Genomic DNA, 15,000 nt, shown 5'->3' with positions numbered 1-15,000 from the left:
CGAGGACCTTCGGGGAGGGTTTGAGGAGGCGAGGTAGCGTACGGTGAAGGACGTGACGAGGGGAATGCATTGTGTGGCTGTGAGATATGGTGCGAATAGGGGATTTAACTAAGGTGTTCTGGGGCGGTCCGGCATTGCAGGGGATCATGGGGAAATAGGGAATTGGGGTGAGGTGGGGGGTGGTTGGTCGTCACCGTCTTTAGGAGAATGTAAAGGGAAAACAGGGAAAGGAAGACAGCTAATTGGATGATGAGGTTCATCACACGGGGGCGTCTGGCGGTGGTGTGTGGTATGGTAATTAAGCCGCATATTATTTTCAGAGGTGTTACTGTCTTCGATAATTATGGTAGATTATTCCTCGTTTGGATAATCGGCAAATATAGCTCTCTCTCTCTCTCTCTCTCTCTCTCTCTCTCTCTCTCTCTCTCTCTCTCTCTCTCTCTCTCTCTCTCTCTCTTCTCCCCCCCCACCCTCATTACTTAACGAAGAAATTGTGATGAGACTTCATACAGTTGATTGTGAGTATTATAGAGGAATTAGGTTATGAGTAATTGAAATAATGGGAGATAAATGAGGTGTTTTTTTGTATCTAATGATAGTGAGGTCAATGACAATACCAGCAACACAAGAGGAAGGTGATTGTTATATATACGTATATATATATATATATATATATATATATATATATATATATATATATATATATATATATATATATATATGTGTGTGTGTGTGTGTGTGTGTGTGTGTGTGTGTGTGTGTGTGTGTGCATTGCTGGGAGTGAATTTTTACACTGGTATTGCCCTGTCTCTTGACCTTGTCGATTCAGAGACCACCTTTAAGAGGAGGATGAACACCTGGGTTTGGCCGTGAGCCGACTGCCACGCCCAGGCTTCGACCCCGGGCGGGGGGGGGGGGGGTCTGTGTACGTACGCGTGAACAACAGGGCAGATGAGCCGGACGGGAAAAAATAAATGATACTCATTCCTGCCAGATCATCCGGGGAAATTACCTTCACAGTAATTGGCGTGACACGTGCCCATGGCCCCCTGGTGATTACTGGGGGAGAGAGAGAGAGAGAGAGAGAGAGAGAGAGAGAGAGAGAGAGAGAGAGAGAGCTTGTAATGAGGCAGCCATCGTTAGCAGATAATGAATGAGGGGGACACACCCCCCCAGGGTCATCACTCTCCCTCTCACCCTGGCCTTTACCCAGCACTGGGTGTGTGGGTGTGTGGTGGGTGTTGTGGCAGGAGGTGGTGGTGTGGCGCCCGGGGGAGGGCTGGAGAGAGACACGCCAAGGTGTTGGGGAGGAGAAGCAGGTTTGGGCGGAAAGATGGGGGAGGAGGGGGGAAAAAGTGATGGGAGAGGACGGTGGGAGGGTAGGAGGAAAGGGGCAGTGATGGGATACCTATCACTGGTTCAGGATCTGTGTGAGGGACCTGTATACATTGCCAGGTGGGGATTGTATACATCGCGGTAGGTCCGTCATGTATACATGCCTAGTGTCTGTACCAACACACATGTATACATTGCTTATACATCATGACGCAAAGTAAATGAAAGACAGATTGACGAAATAGATAACTAGACGGATATATTTTTGTGCATAGATAGAAATAGATGTATTTGTGCTAATACGACTATATTCACATTATGTATATACCCGTACGACAGCATTAGATAGATATTCTCTCGAATTCCACAGTTGTAGATGCACAACCTCGACGGAGGTGAAGTGTTCTACAAGGCAAAAGTGATACACGTTACTTACAACCCAGTTTGGTTGTGTTGTGGTGATGGGCAGACTGTTCACTCCCTTCACCCCTGCTGTCCGACTTCCGCGCACGACAGTACGACCTTTGGGGCACGATGGCCCGGCCTTAAGTAAGGTCAGGTCGGGAAGGCCCAGGGGTCACCGTACATGCCCTTAAGGCGCCTTCGCCGTCGTGGCATTATAAAGGGTATTGCATAGGGGGAGTGACGTGAGAGTGTGTGTGTGTGTGTATAAAACGTGGGAACTTGACATGGGCGTTCGTCTCTATACCCACAACTCCCTCTCTCTCTCTCTCCACACACACACACACACACACACACACACACACACACACACCAGTGTTAGGACTCATCAATTATTCCCCTCTCGTCGCTCGGATCCCTAAAAAGCTGCAGTTGAAATGATTTATATTTAGAGGCTTATTAGAATGCTTGTTAGTCACCGGCTGCGTGTAAATATTTTACAGTGGATGTGTTTTTTTTTGTCCTTCGTAAATAACATGTGCTACGTGGATATGTATATAGGGTGGGTCATTGTGGTATTGTGAGTATATACCGAAGTGGCGGATATTTTAAATATTTGTCGGTCAAGAGAGTATTGTGTATATCAACTGGTATTTTGTTAACTGGAGGCGCCTGTGGATAACCCGCCTTGTGTGGATATCCAGCCAGCAGGAGCCACGTGTGGATAACCCGCCTTGTGTGGATATCCAGCCAGCAGGAGCCACGTGTGGATAACCCGCCTTGTGTGGATATCCAGCCAGCAGGAGCCACGTGTGGATAATCTGCCTTGTGTGGATATCCAGCCAGCAGGAGCCACGTGTGGATATCTCCCGACCCTCAGCTGGAGGCTATACCCCGTCTGGAGACACTGAAATGTGCCAAGGCGGCAGCGTGGCCTGGTTAATAACGGGTCATGACCAAGTTAATTTTTTTTTATTATCATTATCGTTCATGGTCCAGTGTTGCTCTGGGGGAGAGGGAGGGGATGGGTGCGGTGGGAGAGGAGGAAGGGGTGGGGTAAGTGAGAGTGGGAGAGGGACAGCGGGGGGGGGGGGGTAGCAGCAGCACATCAGGAGGGGCGGGAAGAGCGTCAGGCCCACTGGTCAATGCTGGGATTATGACTTTGTGATGGATGAAAATGATTTTTTCCCTGTTGTCTACAGGTTTTCCCCCCACCCCCACTCCCCTATTCTTCTCTCTCTCTCTCTCTCTCTCTCTCTCTCTCTCTCTCTCTCTCTCTCTCTCTCTCTCCCTGATATTGTCATGGGATGAATGAGATGTGCTGAAGGAGGAATGTGTCAAGTGGGGACCTTGTGTGCCCCCCCCCTTAGGGCAGGGGGCCCAGGTTCCTTTAGGGGGTGGTAGTCGCGAGGCTGGTGGGCCCCCCGCCACCCCCCCGTCCATTAACGCTGGTGAGGGGCCCTGCTGGTGTCGTCACGAGGGCGGGCCCACGGCCTAGGAGCAGTGGTGGTGGGGGCCCAGGGACGTGGTCAGGGTAGGTGGGTGAGGCTTAGGTTTCGTATCCCGGTTGTCACCAGTCCGCTGGGCGTTCCCGTGTGTCGCTACCCGCCACACCTGTTCTACCGGGCCTCCTCTCCTTCCCTCCCACTCGCCTCTCCCTTCCCTCCTTCCCTCTCATTCATCCCTCCCTCCCTCGCTCAATCCCTCCCACTCGCCCCTTCCTCCCTCCCTCAATCCCTCCCTCCTTACGATACCCTGCTCCCTCCATCCCTCCATGTCCTCCTTACACCATGACCCTCATCCCTATCCCTCTCTACCCCCTTGTTATCTCCTCCCCGTCCCTCCATCGCCCCTTTCACTCACGATCTACGCACCTCCTCCCTCCCTCTGTGAAAGCCTCATACAACTTTAAAGTTAAATATTTGAATTTGCAAAAGGATACAATGGAAAGGAACCTGTTTGCGTATATATATATATATATATATATATATATATATATATATATATATATATATATATATATATGGAAAGGATCACAATTTTGTGCGTGATCGAGATATTCCTATGCGTTTCATTTTCCCCGTGGATTCATAGGAATATATATACGTATGTATGTATATTGAAAATGTTGCTACTGTTTAGTTTCACCTTTTGAGCTTAGCTGACTACGTAAAGGTCAGTGGCAGAAATCAGAACTTTTTCTTGTTTTGAAACTGCAGTCATGCGTAGATGTTTAGAAATAGGAATGAGAAATTAGAAGTCATGCCTGAAGGTTCTTGAAATCGGCAGTCATGCGCAGTGGGTTTGAAAGGTTGGCCTGCAGTACCACCTGCCTGCCTGTCTGACCTCACATTGAGGACGGGGAGTTCCAGCGTGTGGCTCCTCACGTGGTGACCTGATCCCAGCCGTTGGTGTGTTCCGTGGACACGTTACTGGCCCGACATCAATGCTCCAGTCGGGTCCGTGGGGCTTAGATTGACCCCGTGTGGCAGGTGGTATAGCACAGGGCCAGAGGTATTATATATATATATATATATATATATATATATATATATATATATATATATATATATATATATATATATATATATATGTATAATGTTTGTCTCTGGGTTAGGTAAACCTTATGTTCCATGGTACTATGTGTGTGTGTGTGTGTGTGTGTGTGTGTGTGTGTGTGTGTGTGTGTGTGTGTGTAAAAAACCTGTGATGCGTAGTTGATATTCCCCCTCCCTCCCTCCTTCCCTCTTCCTCCTCCACCTCCTCCTCCTACACCTCTCTTCCGGGCAGGTCGCCCATGGTGCTAGCACACCTGCACAGGTGTTTCCTTGTACACCTGTGCCACGCACGGAACACCTGTGTTATGGCGGCTGCTTCTCTCTCTCTCTCTCTCTCTCTCTCTCTCTCTCTCTCTCTCTCTCTCTCTCTCTCTATGTTCTATGCGCCCTATAGTCTGGGGGGGGGAATAGCACTCCCGCCACCCTGATGATAACTGTCGTGGGTTGATGAGAGAGAGAGAGAGGGAGAGAGAGAGAGAGAGAGAGAGAGAGAGAGAGAGAGAGAGAGAGAGAGAGAGAGAGAGAGAGAGAGAGAGAGAGAGACCCTTACCTACCTACGAGAACCTGCGAGGAGATTTTCCCAAACCTCTGCTGCCTATCGGTTGGGCAGGCGGGCCAGGTGTGTGGGCTCCCTCGGCCCCTCCTGGGTACAGAGGAGACGAGAGATGTGAGCATTCCTCGTCCTCACCACACTCCCCCGACCGCACCAACCACCACACTCACCGCACTCCACACAACGGTTTGCTTGCCACACTCCTACACCAGCACTCTCTCTACGACCACCTCCACCACCTCACTGCCACCCACCACCAGTTGTACACTTCTACCACAGTCCCACTACCACCTCCACCACCGCCACGCTACCACCATTTGTACTCGTCTACCACACTCTCACTAACAGCAACACACGACCGTCGTAAGAGCCAGTTTTTCCCCTACCAATACAAACAGAGCATGTTCTAGACGCCTCCTTGCCGAGGCGGGAAATGGCGGATATGTATGAAAAAAAATAACATATATATATAAACTGTTTATTACTAATGATACGGATGTTGTTGGTGATTTTGTTGGCGACGGTGTGTTGGAGGTCGTATACTGACGTGCATCTTCTCGTTTGTTGGCGTTGCAGGCTCCACGGCCTCCGGTGGGGCAGGCTCCAGGGGGTCGCGCGATTCCCGTGTCCTCTCCACCAACCGCGCCAACATCACTGCCGGTAAGTACCCCCAGCGCTGCTCTGCTGTCTCCTGTCTCGCCGTGATCTCTTCTCCAACACCGCTGCTCTTAAGGCGTCTCTTCTCCAACACCTGCTGCTTTTAAGGCGTCTCTTCTCCAACAATGCTGCTTTTAAGGCGTCTCTTCTCCAACGCCTGCTGCTCTTTAGGCGTCTTTTTTTTTTCCAACACCGCTGCTGTTAAGGCGTCTCTTCTCCAACACCGCTACTCTTAAGGCGTCTCTTCTCCAACACCGTTGCTGTTAAGGCGTCTCTTCTACAACACCACTGCTCTCTCGACACCTGTCTTCTTCATCGCCGTAGTTGTCAGCGTCATATCTCCTCCAACACTCCTGCTGTTACTCCGTCTTTTCTTCTTCTCCTACACCTCCTCTCACACTGGTATTTGAACACTCCCTTGACGGTTATATACGAAGATCCCTAAACACTGCTCTGTGTCTCCTGTTTAGCGCTGCTGTTTTAGCTGATTTAGCTGTGAGCTACGATAGCTTCTTAATACAGGATATTTTAACTTTTTAAGCAATGCTGCTTTGACCCTTACGTCTACTTCTGAAGATGGTCTTCACATTGGTACTTTTAGCACCCGTAACTCAGCTACTCTGGCTCCCCTTAGCATTGTTGCTTCCGCTCCTTAAGCACTGTTACTTGAGCTTTCATGATATACCACTATATATATATATATATATATATATATATATATATATATATATATATATATATTTATTTTTTTTTTATACTGCTTCGTTAGGCTCCTTAACTCTGGTACTTTAATTGCATAATGCTGGTGCAGTGTAACCTGAAACAGTTACTTTAACTTTAACGCAAAAGTATTACTTTAGCTCCCTTAACCTTGTTACTTTATCCCCCTTAACCTTGTTACTTTAGCTCCCTCAACCTTGTTACTTTAGCCGTGTTAGTTTAGCCCCGTTAATCTTGTTTTTAGCCCCCTTAACCTTGTTACTTTAGCCCCCTTAATCTTGTTACTTTAACCCCCTTAACCTTGTTACTTTACCTCCCTTAACCTTGTTACTTTAGCCCCCTTAACCTTGTTACTTTAGCCCCATAAATGGTGTTACTTTAACTTCTTTTACATAGCCAACTCTCTCAGACGAGGTAATTCCGCGAGGGTGTTTTAGTCTAGTCACCCCGGGGCCACAAGCCATCAGTAATGCAGTATACGTTTAGTATTAAAAGTGATGATCGAGTTGGAATATACGTGTGACCTCTCCTCCTCCTCCTCCACCTCCCACCCCAGGCCTTGTTGAAGGCAAAATGCGCTTTCCCGCATGCAACCTTCGATTGAACTTGGTTGACCAAAAAAAAAGAAAAATAGTCTCTGAAACGTCGTACGTTTTCTCCCTGTTTTGTGAAATGTCCCGTTTTCGTTCTTCTAAAGCCTCTTCCGTTTTCTTTTCTGTTATGAGTATCCATTCAGTTTTCTTTCAGTCGTGGAGCGTTGCTCAGCGACTCCCATCACCCCTTTACCCTACTGTGAATCGCACTAGATATCCTCGTCTGAGACATAGTCATCATCATCACCATCATCATCATCATCCCGTTTTCTTCCTCTCTCTGAAAAAGGTCTTCTCTCATTTCTCTCCCGCAGGCGAAAAGAAACGACCCGAGCCGACCGCTCCGCCCCGACGACCTCGCCTCGACAATGTCAAGTCCACCATCCCCAAACCTGGGCGGCTTCCACCCAGGAAACTCACAGGTAAGGAGTGACTCTTCGAATTACAAGTTTCCGTCTGCACTGTTATTAAATGGGTAATGGAAGATTGTCCTTGAACGTGATCGATTGCTAGTTGGGTTTTGGGCTGTTTCTTCACTTCGAATGTTGTTTGTTAATATGTATATATATATATATATATATATATATATATATATATATATATATATATATATATATATATATATATATATATATAAGTGTATTCCCTTACAACGTACTCCTATTACTAATCTCTGAGAAGTACACGAGTTACTCCACCACGAATGCTAGTTTTCTTTGACAAAAAGCTGGCGGTCTCAGAGAAAACGGTATATTCACAGGAAGAACTTCGTTAAAACGTACATATTGTCAGCTCCATGCATGTTTAGGATTCTTGATTATTACAAAATTAAGCTTTCACTTCTGTAAGCGTTTGTATATTAGATTACCACCAATTTCGTACTTTTATTGGTCAAATGATATCGTAATCATACATATATTACGAAAAGTCGTATAAGCTAGTGGTCAGTTTTTAGTGTTGGATATGGTGCATAACGAGACCTAGAGCCGAGAAAGGAAAAAGATTAGTATGACGACATATACCGATTATATGGTTTGAGTTCGCTCAGATGTCAGGGAGGTGTAAGTAGAATAAGATCTTAGTTGGTATGTTTAATAGATATGATGAGAAATAAGTGAAAAGAGTATAAATATAGCCTGTTTAACTACCGTAAGGTGTACATAGGATATATATATATTTTTTTCTCGTTCAGTATTTTGGTTTTGTGCGTGTTGTTTGACCTAACCCTTGGTTATTGATCGTGTTCGGGGTTTTAAAGGGCTGGATGATCGAGGGGCCCATCAGTGAAGCTGTTCATTTTTTTTTTTCCGTTTTTTAACGTTTCTCAAGCCTGACCCAAGACACTGGTCTTATGGGCTACAACCAGGAGCCTTCCTGACCTGCCAGGTCTACGACCATTACCTCTCCTCATCACTCCCTTATCGTTCCATCTCTGCAACCGAAACCTATGAAGACCTTATCATACCAGGACGAGAGGCCCTTGTCCCCCTTTTCCACCGTAGCCCATCACCTTACGCATATCCGATCGTCGGCTTCACACGCCAGGGCCAATTTTCACCTCCACATCACAACTATTACTTCAGTTTTTTCACCCTCACACCGAAACCGGGATCTCTCTCTCTCTCTCTCTCTCTCTCTCTCTCTCTCTCTCTCTCTCTCTCTCTCTCTCTCTCTCTCTCCCCAACAGAATTCTCATCCCCAAACACAGAATCGCATTTACGCGCCATTATCATGTTTACACAGGAGGGGAGGCGTCATTACCCTGCCCCTGCCGTATAAGTCCTGGTGGTGGATTGATCGCTAGCATCGAGGCACCGCAGTACACAGGGTGGGCAGGATACCCCCGCAGGTGAACTACATAGCTGGAAGGGACGCAAGGGGAGAGGAATGGATGACTAGGGTTGTGGGAAGAGGAAAGGTGGAATACGGATGAAGGGAAAGTGGATGAAGAGAGGAGGTGGAGGAGTTGAGGCGGAGGAAGGGTGAAAGGGAGAGTGTTAGCCAGCTTGACGTATATCGTGGGTAGAGAGTTGCTCGTGTAGAGAGGAGGTCGGGTGGTGGTGATACGTGGCCGTCTGACCTGTGGTGGCGCTGAGGGAGCTGCTGTACTGTCCAACTCCTCTCACCCACCGCGGCACCAGCAGTTGCAATAGACCCCCTACACGAGGCAAGTCAACAGCTCATCGCTCAGACCTGAGTTAGGAACTGTCTAGGAACGTCCCTGCAGTTAGATCAATAAGAATACTAGTACATTAGATGGTCTGTGCGACGGAGGGACATCAACTGATGAACAGTTTACGTTCCAGCAGGTGTGTAGTGCGTACGGAGGGAGGGAGGGAGGGCAGGTGAGAGAGAGAAGCTACGCGAGGCGGACGAAGTGACCTTGACAGTACGGGCAGGTGGGGTCTAGATGGTCGGGAAGAGTGAGCTTCCAGCGGGAGGGAACTGGGAGGGAGGGAAGGAGGGAGAGGAGGCCCCCCCAGGTTTGTGGGTGATGGAAGCGGAGATTCCAGGTGGCGTAGGGAGCAGCCGTGAAGTTCTGGAGGATGTTATCATCTGCGAGGCTCAGCTGGATTCTCCAACACCGTCGCCCATCCTCCCGTCCCCTCTCTCGCAGTTCCCTCCCACACTCCCCTTTGGAAGTATGTGTGGGCAAAGGGAGTTCGAAGGGGTGGGGAAAGGGTGCAGTCAAGTGGAGGTGGAGTGGTGGAACAAGTGGGGTGGTGTCAGGAGGAGGAAGAGCGAGTTAGGGGCAGGTAGTGTGGGTACCTCCTTGTGTGTCCCTGGACGTGACTGGAACGCTGAGCAAGGAGGAGGAGTCCTGGACTCGCCCGTGGAGGTAGGCTTATGTGTAGCGACCCTCCCTCCCTCCCCTGGGCATAGCTCGGGTAGGTCGCCGCCTCAAGCTTACGTCGTCGCACGACCCTCGGTAATGATGACTTGAACTCTGACCTAGCACCTCGAGGATCAGGTCGTAGACCAGGTCATGATGCCTAAAGATCATACCGTCGTGCTCAAGGAGCCGTTGAATCCACGGGTGGGTTCCGTCTCGCAAAGTTGTCTCAACGAGACTAATTCCTTAATGTCTCTCATTAGTGCCATATCTCTGATGTGTCATGTCCAGGCACTGTGGTGTATCATCCACGTATCTATAAGAGATGTCTCACTCACCTGCCTCTCGCATCTAGAACACAGTTGAGGTTTACGACGAAATCATCGCTTCTGGTACCACCGTATCGAAGGAATGGAATTTGATCCATGCAGCTAGAAACACGTGTTCTATCTCAAATACCGAATGTAATTCATTTGGGTACGAACGTGTGGCTTTTGAAATTACAGGGCCATTTAAAGGTGTCATAAGAGAGGTGGCCTTGTACGACCGTACCAGCTGTCAGAGCCTTCACCCAGTTACTTGTGAAGCCTCCCCCCCCCCTGTCTCTCTCTCGAAGTGACTGTGAGGGTTAATGTGATTGTTTCCCTGGGCCGTTGAGGTCACACGTCTGCGGTCGTCTAGACTGTGATATTGTGAGGTAACTCTGTTACGAGATTTGTATTTTATGTTCCCATCGTGTGACTTGTTGTAGAGTTGTGGTTGTCAGGCAGATGGTGAAGTTTTGGACCTTGTTGGCTGTTGCTACCAGGCACAGTGGTGCAGAGTTGTCGGACACACACACACACACACACACACACACACACACACACACACACACACACACACACGCTGTTTCCCGCGTAAAGGAGGTAGCGCCAAGAATATACGAATGAATGGCCTCATTCGCTCACATCCACTCTTTAGATTTCTAGTATAATGTACCGAAACCAGAGCCCTCTTATTTACACCCAGGCCCACAGACCTTTCCGTGGTTTCCCCCCATCCGCTTCACATTCCCCGGTTCAGCCCAATGATAACACGTCGCCCCGCGGATACCACATCGCTCCAATTCGTTCCATCCCCCCTTTTTTTTCACCCCCTTACACCCTCCTGCAGATCATGCCCCTGGTTAGATGGGTCTCTACGCCTGTCGGCTGCCAAGGGTCATTTAAAGGCCGTCACCGGTAATTTATGACCACCGATCGCTGATCTTTTAAACGCCTTCCCCCAGGGCGTTCAGGATCGTTCTGTAAGGCCATTACACGAGCCTCGCTCAACATGCCTCCCTCTGATGACGTCGCGTCTGTGTGTACTCGCCGCGAAGCATTGATAAACAGCCCCCCCCCCCCTCTCTCTCTCTCTCTCTCTCTCTCTCTCTCTCTCTCTCTCTCTCTCTCTCTCTCTCTCTCTCTCTCGAAGCGACTTTCCCCAAGTTAATTGTTGTGTTTTCGTCGAGGGTCAGTTGACCCCCCACCCCCAGGCTGTCTGCCAGATAAAGGAGGAACCATTATAATAGCGTACTCTTTACGGGTCGTAGTGGCGCCTCTGTGGCCTTGCTAACCTGGTAATCATTTGACTCCTTTTATGGAGCAGGTGTTTGGATGGGAGGGGGGGGAGAGGGGAGCCCATTTCACTGCTTCCATCACTGCCCCCTCCCCTCGCGGCTCTTTAAAACTCTCTACTACACTGCTCTCCATCACTGTCACCTGCCTTCCCGCAGGTTACTGGTACCATTCTGTTGTCTTCCATTCTCTCTCTCTCTCTCTCTCTCTCTCTCTCTCTCTCTCTCTCTCTCTCTCTCTCTCTCTCTCTCTCTCTCTCTCTCTCTCTATTTGTGCCGTGGGGGTATTTTGTAAACTAGAGGGTTCACGGGAGGGAGGCAATGCGACGCGTACAAGTCGTAGCAAAAAAAGGATTTCGACCCGTGGGAAATGCAATCCCGTAATTCAAGCGGGCTTAAGAGTAAAGCGTGTCCGCTTTCGTATGTATTCCCAGTTTGTACCGTACCGATCGTCAGGGAGGGAGGGGAGTTTGACACTCGATGGCTCCCCCCCGTCTCTTTGGACATTCTCAGCCTCCATGCAGCTGTATGCTGCCCTCAATCGGTGTTTCCTCATTCAACACGTTGGTGATCAGGATCTTTTAGTGGCTGTGTATACGTAACTGGGAGCAAGCGTCGTGTTCATGCGTATAACTAAAGGTTTGCCTCATCGCGTAAAGACGATGAGGATCTTTACGTAGAGCGATCAGAGCCTACGCTTATACGCAGTGGTTGGATAAACCATCAAGACTCCATGATGAGGAGCGTATGCGTCCGTGCTTGTGCCAGGAGGGTGTATGTATATGTGAACAGAGAGATCCCGGCATCACCACGTTTGAAGCGATGTGGAGAGAGAGAGAGAGAGAGAGAGAGAGAGAGAGAGAGAGAGAGAGAGAGAGAGAGAGAGAGAGAGAGGTGGTGTGTGTGTTTGTGTGTGTATTAATGAATGGAGGCTGTAGGCTGGTGACCATGACGGGAGCAGACAGGCTCGGGAGGTCAGCGTCTCCGCTTATGGTTGGTACGGAAGAGGTCAGGTGGCGTGCTCCGGGGGTGGATTTTTTTTTTTTATTTAAATGTTCCTGTTTGCCGCAACATTCTCCTCCTGCAGGAGGCAGAGGGACAGGGACTTGGCTAGTGTGGGTGTGAGGAAGGCTCCGGGTGGTGACTGAACCCCTGAGCCCACACACACCCTACGAGTGCGACTCAAGTCATCCGTACTCACGGGGTTCAGTCATCGTCAGATACGCACCTCGCGGAAGACCCGCCGTATACAACCACACCTGGCAAAGTCGGTGCCCTCGGCCTCCTCCGGCCTCAAGAGGAGGGAGGGAGCGTTTGTGGCTGCGTTTAACAAACCAGTATACAGCCACACCACCACAGCTGTCCCTCCATGAAGTAAAGATCGAAATGCGATGTATATATGAACGTAGAAGTATAGTTTTGGGGTCTCCAGAGGTCATAGTCTTCCTCACCAGCGTGGATATTCCTCCCTCCTTCAGGAGGAATATCTAAAGGTAGAGAATTCCAGTTAGTGTGTATGCGTCTACCTGATTGAGGGTAGGAAGGGAAAGCCTGTGCCACTCCCGGACGGGCATCGTTAACCTCAGCTGTGGACGGGGTCTCGCTGGGGAGGGAGGGGTTGACCTCGACGTGTGCTGACGACGACTGACGGCCGTGGGACAAGGTCGTCCCAGGTCTCCAGGGAGTCGGCTGTGCCCCGCGTTCAGTAGCGCTGCCGCTCTCCATGTGTCTGTCCCCTGCTCCATACCTCCCCGCCGAGCACCGCCGCCGCAGCACACACGCACACACACACACACACACACACACACACACAGACACACACACCACACCACACCACCCAGGTGCACCGACACTCCTGGCGAGTGACTAGTTAAGGACCAGTGTGCGTTCTGTTGCCCGCGGTCGTCTGTGATCAAGAAGGTCCTGCGTTTACCCGTAGGATCGGATCTCCTAGAGAATCACCGCGATAGACTGGACCTTATTGCGATACTCTCTCGACTGCCCTGACTACCACAGAGAGAAGTATCGATAGATTCAATCAACCACTCGTTTTCCGAGTCTGCAACACAAAGCTGTGTTCTCGTCGTGTGTGATAGAAGGATTCGCCCCCGACGTTCTGACGGAGGAGTTGACTTGGCTTCGACAGCGGCGGCTTCAAGAGGGAGGCGTCCAAGATGGGCAGGATCTGTGAGGTGCAGCTGAGGTACGGCATCATCCCGTGGCCGGTCATCAGCATCCTCAAAGAGGAGGAGGAAGGTAGGTCCAGTTGTCAACACCGTGTCCGGCAAGGGAGGGAGAGGTCCAGCTGCCGACTCAGCCATCCGGAAACGCCGCCGGGACGCTCACAACACGACCGGACACTTTGTGTTGAAGGGTAAAGCAACCGGTCATATATCATTGCTTCCTTCACGAAGTCAAGGTGAATTTTAATCCACACTGAGAGTCATCGTTGCTTGTGGTGTGTTGCGTGTTGTGAGGAATATCTCTCGTGCACCAGCGGTGTGTGTGTGTATGTGTGTGTTTGGTATGTACGTTGGTCGCATGGTTGTGGTGTATCAGCATGTTCCTCAGGGTAGGTCTGTTGTGACCTGCTGGCGTTGTCTTCGTGTCCGTTTACCGAGCCACAGGCAGGCTGTTGCCGCCAGGAGACGGGAGGGAGTGTACGAACTCCTCAGGAATTGCCTTGTGTGTGTATCATGGACAGAGGTTGTCCTGGGTACAGCCATTACCCCAACTGTGGCCATCAGCAGTGATATGTACTTTGGTATGTGCATACAAGTGTAGGACCAGACCTTAGCAATATTAACTTCACTTAGGTAGAGACATGTTCAGCTCGCTTGCTGTGCTCATGCCGTTGAGAAGACATTTGCATATGTAAAGTGATACCACACACTTGTGCTTGCAGATGGAAGTTCGTTTGCTCCCGACCGTCAGTCCCAGAGTTTTAATGACAAGATACGAAACTACAGAATTAAGAGTCGTGGGATCGGATAAGCTGTGATAAGGTAGAAGGTGTGAGATAAGACGAGAGAGTGGGGGAAGACACAGAAGTGTGTAGGTATTGGGAGTGGGGGTCGTATCAGTGTCGCTGTGGTGCAGTTGATGATGGTCTTGGGACGAACTTACCCCCTGCAGCAGGAGAGTGACCAAAACACTGCTGCTGCTGCTGCTGCAGCGAGGAGCGGGCCGGATGTGGGGGCTAGCCAGACTGGGTAACCACTACTGTCACACAGACACAAACATACACACACACACACACACATGGGACGTGACTCGCTGCTGCTGGTTACTGGATTGTCCTTTGCTTGTATCCCGCGGTGGTTAGTCCAGGAATGTGGTATACTGAGCCTCTTGTATTGCAGCCGTGTTCCAGGGCCATCCGTGCCTCCCCATCATTCCCTTGTTGTCTCCAACCGTTTCACACAGAGACTTACGAATAGAGTCGTCCTCGGTATAGTCGGAATTACGTCTGATTCCTGTAATTCAGTGACGTGGATGTTAACCCCTCGAGCACGACGGTTCGACCCTCTGGTATGGGTGTCTTGCTTGGCTCTCGACGTGTTCTCCATTGGTCTGGTCATACACAGGGCTCAAGGGCTTGGGAAGTTCTGTCATGGTGCACGCTCATAGGTAGGACTTGTGTCCGCGGAACTCCCTAATTGATCATGTTGTGGATAATCGTTGGTCTGTGAGCAGCCAGGACGGCTGAGGGAAGGCGGATGTGCTCAGCGGAATGTTCATTGAGCTAC

At 49.8% G+C, this 15,000-nt stretch overlaps 1 protein-coding gene across 9 annotated transcripts in view; it reads left to right on the top strand.

Moving 5' to 3' along the window:
* The window catches only part of LOC139761857 (uncharacterized), a 557,099-nt gene that overhangs the window by 247,166 nt on the left and 294,933 nt on the right, over positions 1-15,000 (top strand). For 7 of the 9 annotated variants that reach the window (XM_071686401.1, XM_071686397.1, XM_071686399.1 and 4 more), the window contains 2 exons: positions 5,425-5,508; positions 7,133-7,240. In XM_071686401.1, the coding sequence (XP_071542502.1) occupies positions 5,425-5,508; positions 7,133-7,240 (192 nt within the window). Of the gene's footprint in view, positions 1-5,416; positions 5,509-7,132; positions 7,241-15,000 lie in introns of all 9 variants that reach the window. The other 2 variants (XM_071686400.1, XM_071686404.1) reach the window with 2 other exon arrangements.

The sequence above is a fragment of the Panulirus ornatus genome, chromosome 42, assembly GCF_036320965.1.
Source record: "Panulirus ornatus isolate Po-2019 chromosome 42, ASM3632096v1, whole genome shotgun sequence".
Classification (NCBI taxonomy): domain Eukaryota; kingdom Metazoa; phylum Arthropoda; class Malacostraca; order Decapoda; family Palinuridae; genus Panulirus; species Panulirus ornatus.
The sequence above is the reverse complement of the archived record's forward strand: the minus strand, read 5'-3'. Positions and strand labels throughout refer to the sequence as shown.